The sequence below is a fragment of the Chinchilla lanigera genome, unplaced genomic scaffold, assembly GCF_000276665.1.
Source record: "Chinchilla lanigera isolate Chin_1 unplaced genomic scaffold, ChiLan1.0 scaffold00012, whole genome shotgun sequence".
NCBI classification, from domain to species: Eukaryota; Metazoa; Chordata; class Mammalia; order Rodentia; family Chinchillidae; genus Chinchilla; species Chinchilla lanigera.
The window spans coordinates 29237981-29243320 of record NW_004955413.1 but is presented as its reverse complement, the minus strand read 5'-3'; the positions used below and the strand labels follow the sequence as shown (position 1 = coordinate 29243320).

Sequence of the window (5340 nt, the reverse complement as noted above, 5' to 3'; positions counted from 1 at the left end):
GCCCGCGGCCAGGATGGTGCAGCCGCAGACCGCTAAGGCGGAGGGCCCGGCCTCGGCCGCTGCTGCCGGCGCCCCGATGGACGACGTGATCGACACGCTGACCTCGCTGCGCCTCACCAACTCCGCGCTGCGCCGCGAGGCCTCCACGCTGCGCGCCGAGAAGGCCAACCTCACCAACATGCTGGAGAGCGTGATGGCTGAGCTGACCCTGCTGCGCACCCGCGCGCGCATCCCCGGGGCGCTGCAGATCACGCCGCCCATCTCGGCCATCACCTCCAACGGGACGCGCCCCATGACCACGCCGCCCACCTCGCTGCCCGAGCCCTTCTCCGGAGACCCGGGCCAGCTGGCGGGCTTCCTGATGCAGATGGACAGGTTCATGATCTTCCAGGCCTCCCGCTTCCCAGGTGAGGCCGAGCGGGTGGCCTTCCTCGTGTCCCGCCTGACCGGGGAGGCTGAGAAGTGGGCCATCCCGCACATGCAGCCAGACAGCCCCTTGCGAAACGACTATCAGGGCTTCCTGGCCGAGTTGCGGAGAACCTACAAGTCCCCGCTGCGGCACGCGCGGCGCGCCCAGATCAGGAAGACTTCCGCCTCCAACCGAGCGGTGCGGGAGCGGCAGATGCTTTGCCGCCAGCTGGCCGCGGCCGGCACTGGGCCCTGCCCTGTGCACCCAGCCTCCAATGGGACCAGTCCAGCTCCGGCTCTGCCCACTCGGGCACGGAACCTTTAGGAGGCCGCCACCACCCCTGTAGCATCTGCAGCCGTCCTGGTAGCATAGGCTCTTTGCTGTGGAGAAGAAATGTCCAAACAACAGCATCACCCTTGCAAAGCCGTCCCCGCCCGTGCCGCCTCTTCGGTAGGCCTTCCTCCCACCCTGCTTGGCGCCCCTTCACCTGCCTTGCTGTATGTCCTGTTGTCACCTGCTGGCTCCGTACCTGCTACTCAGTGCATGCACCCCTCTCCTTGCTGCTTCAGCAACTCCAGAGGTGGCGACTTCGTTGCTCCAGGCCCGCTGTCCCCACAGCACACTCCGGGACCATTTGGACCGCAGCCTTCGAACCCAGCCCAGACACTCCCGCTGCACCTTCTACAAGGCCCTGGGTAGCTCCCCGCCTGGTTGCCCTGCTCCTGCCAGTGGGCTCTGGATGGAAAGAACCAGCCAGGCTGGTGGTTGATGTGTGTACCTGGAGAGGGGGTCTGGCTGTGTCCCTCGGCCGGTGGCCAGCCCTGCCAGGGCCTAGGGTAGCAGGCAGGGCCTTGTCCCTGCCGTCAATGGTCAAGCCTGTTCTAACATCGCCGGGGGCCAGTTTTGCTTTGCAACACCCGGAAGTCCACTGGGAGGACTGACACAGCAGGGAAAGGGAAGATCCACTCTTGCCCACTTCAGCTGCCAGGGTTCTCATTGCCCCAGGAAACAGAGGAGTCGCATTTGTCTGCTGTCGAAGGCCCTTGTGGACCAGGGACGCTGGGCAGGTCCATCAGGTTACCATGAGCAGTGGACTCATGCACACCGGCTGCCAAGAACTGAGGCATGCTGAGGATGGGACACTAGCAGCTCCTTTGCTGCGCGGGGTCTCCGGTCAGGAGCTCACCGGCTGCTAGTGTTTGGCCAAGCCCCTCTGCGATGTCTCCGGCTGACTTGAGACCCACTGCCTTTTCATTCAGGCGCCGTGTTGCCTTCACCTCAGCCTCTCAGCCACCCGCACCATCTTAAGGTCTCCAGCGCTGCCGTGTGGCACACCCTTCCCGTACCTACGCCACTGTGTCTAGCCTTTATCCAAGAACAGATAGTCTTCCTCTTACAGCGAGACGGCTCCTCTGGGAAGTACCTTCAACACCGAAGGCAGAGTGTCTGGGTGGCGTTGGGAGAGGCAGAGCTGTGGACTGCTGGGTCCTGGGGATGTCGCAGGACTGGCCAGGTGTCCTGACTCGGAGGGACTTAGCTCTGCTTCGAGGAGTGTGGCCTTGGCTTCCTTGCAGAGAGAACCAAGAAATCCCATTCTGACCCAGACCTGGCCCAGCCGTTTGGATCGTGGCTCTCCAGCCCTTCACGGTCGCATGAAGCGCACCCACACGACCACTGGGACCTGGGAGGAGACTGGCTTCGTTTGCCCTGGCTGGGTGGTCCTGCCTTGACCACAGCAGGGCTCCCTGTGCCCTGGGATCCTGAGCTTGGGTCCTAGGACCCATCTCCTCCTCCAGAGAGTTTCGATGCCGCTGTGAAAGCAACTGTGATCCTAAAGCAAGCACGGCTGTCCCAGGTCAAGGGACAGTGAGGTTGCTGGGCTCACAGGCTCGGCCACCCACGCTTTGTGAACTCTGTTAGCCTAGTTGCCCTGCCGACCAGCTGCCTGGACACAGGCTTCATGTTCCCCTGGGCTCCGCCCAGGGCCTTCTGCTTGAACTGCAGTGCTCATTAATCGGAGTGGAGGGAAGGGTCCCCAGTGGGGCTGCCATTTGAGGTGGGCTGGTGCTGGTCGCCTCCTCCTGTGCCCAGTGCCCTTCTGTCCCAGTGGTTGTGTTGGCAGACCTTCTACCTGCTAGTGGAGGTGTCGCCAGGTGAAGGGGGACAGTGGCACCTGGAGATGGAGGCCCTGCAGCGGGAGGAGACCTGGAAGGCCTGGCCCACATCTGCCATCTCCTGGCCCGGCCCTGGCTCCCCCAGGCGGGCCTGTGAGTGCTCCTTTGCCCAGGCAGCGTGGTGAGAGTTGGTCCACCACACACCCTCGGGCTGGAGCCACGCGAGCAAGGCTGGCCACCTTTCCACCCACATCCGCTGCTGGCCTTCTGCCTCTGATGGTTGTGCCTGGACCAGGCTGCTGCTGTTCCAGCTGCACTTGGTTTGGTAACTTGCGTGTGTGTTGTTCCCTGGTGCTCCTGTCGGTGGGCACAAGATGTATGCTGTCATATAGGTGCCACCTTCTCGATAGCTCCCCATGCCTCTGGACCTGGAGCACATGAGAGAGGGCTGGGAAACTGCGCTGGAAGTGCCGAGGGGCTGTCACAGCTCCAGGGTGAACGCCGCGGTCCCAGGCAGAGGATGACACCCAAGGCCCACGTAGCCCTGGAGGGAGCCCACGGTGATGGGGGGACTGAGCTGAAGACCGAGCTGGGACGTGTACATATTGGGGGTCATAGTTTCTCCACCTTCTGGAGAACAGGTAGTGACTTTAAAGGGGCAGTGGACTTAATGCATGTGAAGAGTTTCTGTTGCTCTTGGTGTCGTCTTCTTCGGGCCGGTGTTGTGCCTGCTCTCCGGTCCACATGGTACCTGTCTGGTAAGTAAGCTTCGTTGCATTGCAGGGCACTTTTGCCAGAGGCATTTGGTAGTGTGACTCCCTGGCCCAGTGTGTAGCATGACCTGGGGACTAACTCCATGTCCTAAAGCATTTCGGGGACGTCTAGGAGCCAGCGGGGACCCATCTTGACCCCAGGTGAGTAGGTGAGAGGTGTGAAAAGTACCACGTGGTGGAGGCAGGACTGTTCTGACCCACTTGTGCCTGCTGTCTTGGAGCAGAGCGCTGCCCCCACCACCAGGTGAGCCCACCGGAAGTTCCCTGCAGGGAGATGGTGACCGGATGTGGGCGTTGGGGCAGGGCACAGCACACACGGAGGTGAAGGAGGAGCCTTGTGCAGGCCCCTGTCTTGCAGGGTGAGCTGTCAGACCCCGGCCCCTGCTTGGGACATGTCATTGAGGGGCTTTGAGAAGAAGGCCAGGAAAGGATGGATCCACAGGCAAAGCTCCACTGTGTTGGGGGTGGTGGGACAGGGTGTTCCGTGGTCAGGGTGGCCAGGACCTCAAGTCTCAGTGAATTGTCTCTTGGGGACTTTACATTAGATTTGATGGCGATTGGCCCAGGATAGAGGGAGAAAACTGAGCTCCTCACACGCACGCACTAAAACCGCACCAGGTCTCTGCCCTGCAGGTAAAGGCTGTTTCAGGGACTTGGGGAAATCAAGTAGCAGGAAGAGCACCTCCTTCCAGGCCCTGCCCCACGGCTTCTTTGCCTTTTCTGTGGTTAGGATGCGGACACCGTCTAACTCTACGGGATGCTGTCCTCACTGAGCGTATCACAGCCGCCCCTATCAGGACTGAAGCTTGTTCTGCAGTGGCTGTGAACGCTTCCACAAGGCGTAGTAGGGACAGCGGTGCCAAGTATTGATCAGTGCTGTTGCTAAGTTTTCACTCTCCCAATCGATGAGGTTCCCAGGGCATAAGGTTTTCTCCCCACGTCAAGTTGTTTCCCTGGGATGGATTCCCAGAGGGGGCACTAAAGAATATGGAGACCTTCCAGGTTTTTATTATCTAGTGACAAAAGGGTTTCCAGAAAGGTCCATTTGCGTTCCCACCAGCACGGGAGGTGTGCCCAGCTTGCCAGGTTTGGGTGTTACCTCTGGGCTAGATGTTTGCTGATTTGATCACAACAACAAAAGCATTGTGTTTTAGTTCACATTCCCTGGGTTTCTAGCTCAGTTGAGTATCTTTTCGCATTCGGTGGTTGTATTTCCTCTTTTGTGGATTGTCAGTGTCCTTCGCTCTACCTACCAAGGTCTGATAAATTTGTATAAGCTCATTATATATTAAAGATACTAACCTGGTGTGTGTCTCGTTTGCCCGCCGACATTCCCAGGTTTTCGCTTTGTGTGCGTTTGCGCACATCAGTTACTTGTGAGCGGGCTGCCGTTTTGACGCAGTCGCTCAGTCTCTCCCTGCGCGTGTCTACTAGACTGCCGCACAGAGCAGGCGGGTGTGTCCTGTTGGTGGTTCTTAGCCGTGTGCCGGCGCCTGCACAGGCTGCCCGGCATGTAGGAGGTGCCTGGGGGACGTTTGTCAGGTCAGTTTCATCAGTCGATGTGGGGGTCTGGGATCCCCGGCTGGTCAGTGGCCTGGGGGTAAAGGGGCCCCACGGCTGCACCTGGCCCAAGTCACACCTTTCTGTCTCAGGACCCCTTTGTGCCATTAGGGTTGGTGGGGGCCCAAAGAGCCTTTGCATCTGTCAATTGCATCTGTCAATACCTACCATATTGCATCTGTCAATACCTACCATATTGTAAATTAAAACGTAGTTTTAGAGTATAACTTACAGATACAAAATGACATTTAGGACACATGTCAACATAAATGATTGTGTTTTAAGGAAAACTGTTCCCCCCAAAATGAGGAAGAGTGGCATTGTTTCATGTTTTTGCAAATTTCTTTAATGTCTGGCTAATTGAAGACAGCTAGAGTCACATACCTGCTTCTGTACTTGGCCCTTTTTATTTGTGTATCTATCTTTAATACTGGGGATTGAATCCAGGGCCTTTGCACCCCTCCCCCATTTTAAAGACATTTTA

The 5340-nt window shown here is 58.6% G+C and overlaps 1 protein-coding gene across 1 annotated transcript in view; it reads left to right on the top strand.

Moving 5' to 3' along the window:
* The window catches only part of Ldoc1l (leucine zipper, down-regulated in cancer 1-like), a gene marked incomplete in the record, with an annotated part of 5394 nt that extends 792 nt beyond the window's left edge, over positions 1-4602 (top strand). Inside the window, 1 exon segment of the mRNA XM_005379464.2 lies at positions 1-4602. Coding sequence (XP_005379521.1) covers positions 14-733 — 720 coding nt within the window.
* Between the last annotated feature and the right edge of the window lie 738 nt (positions 4603-5340).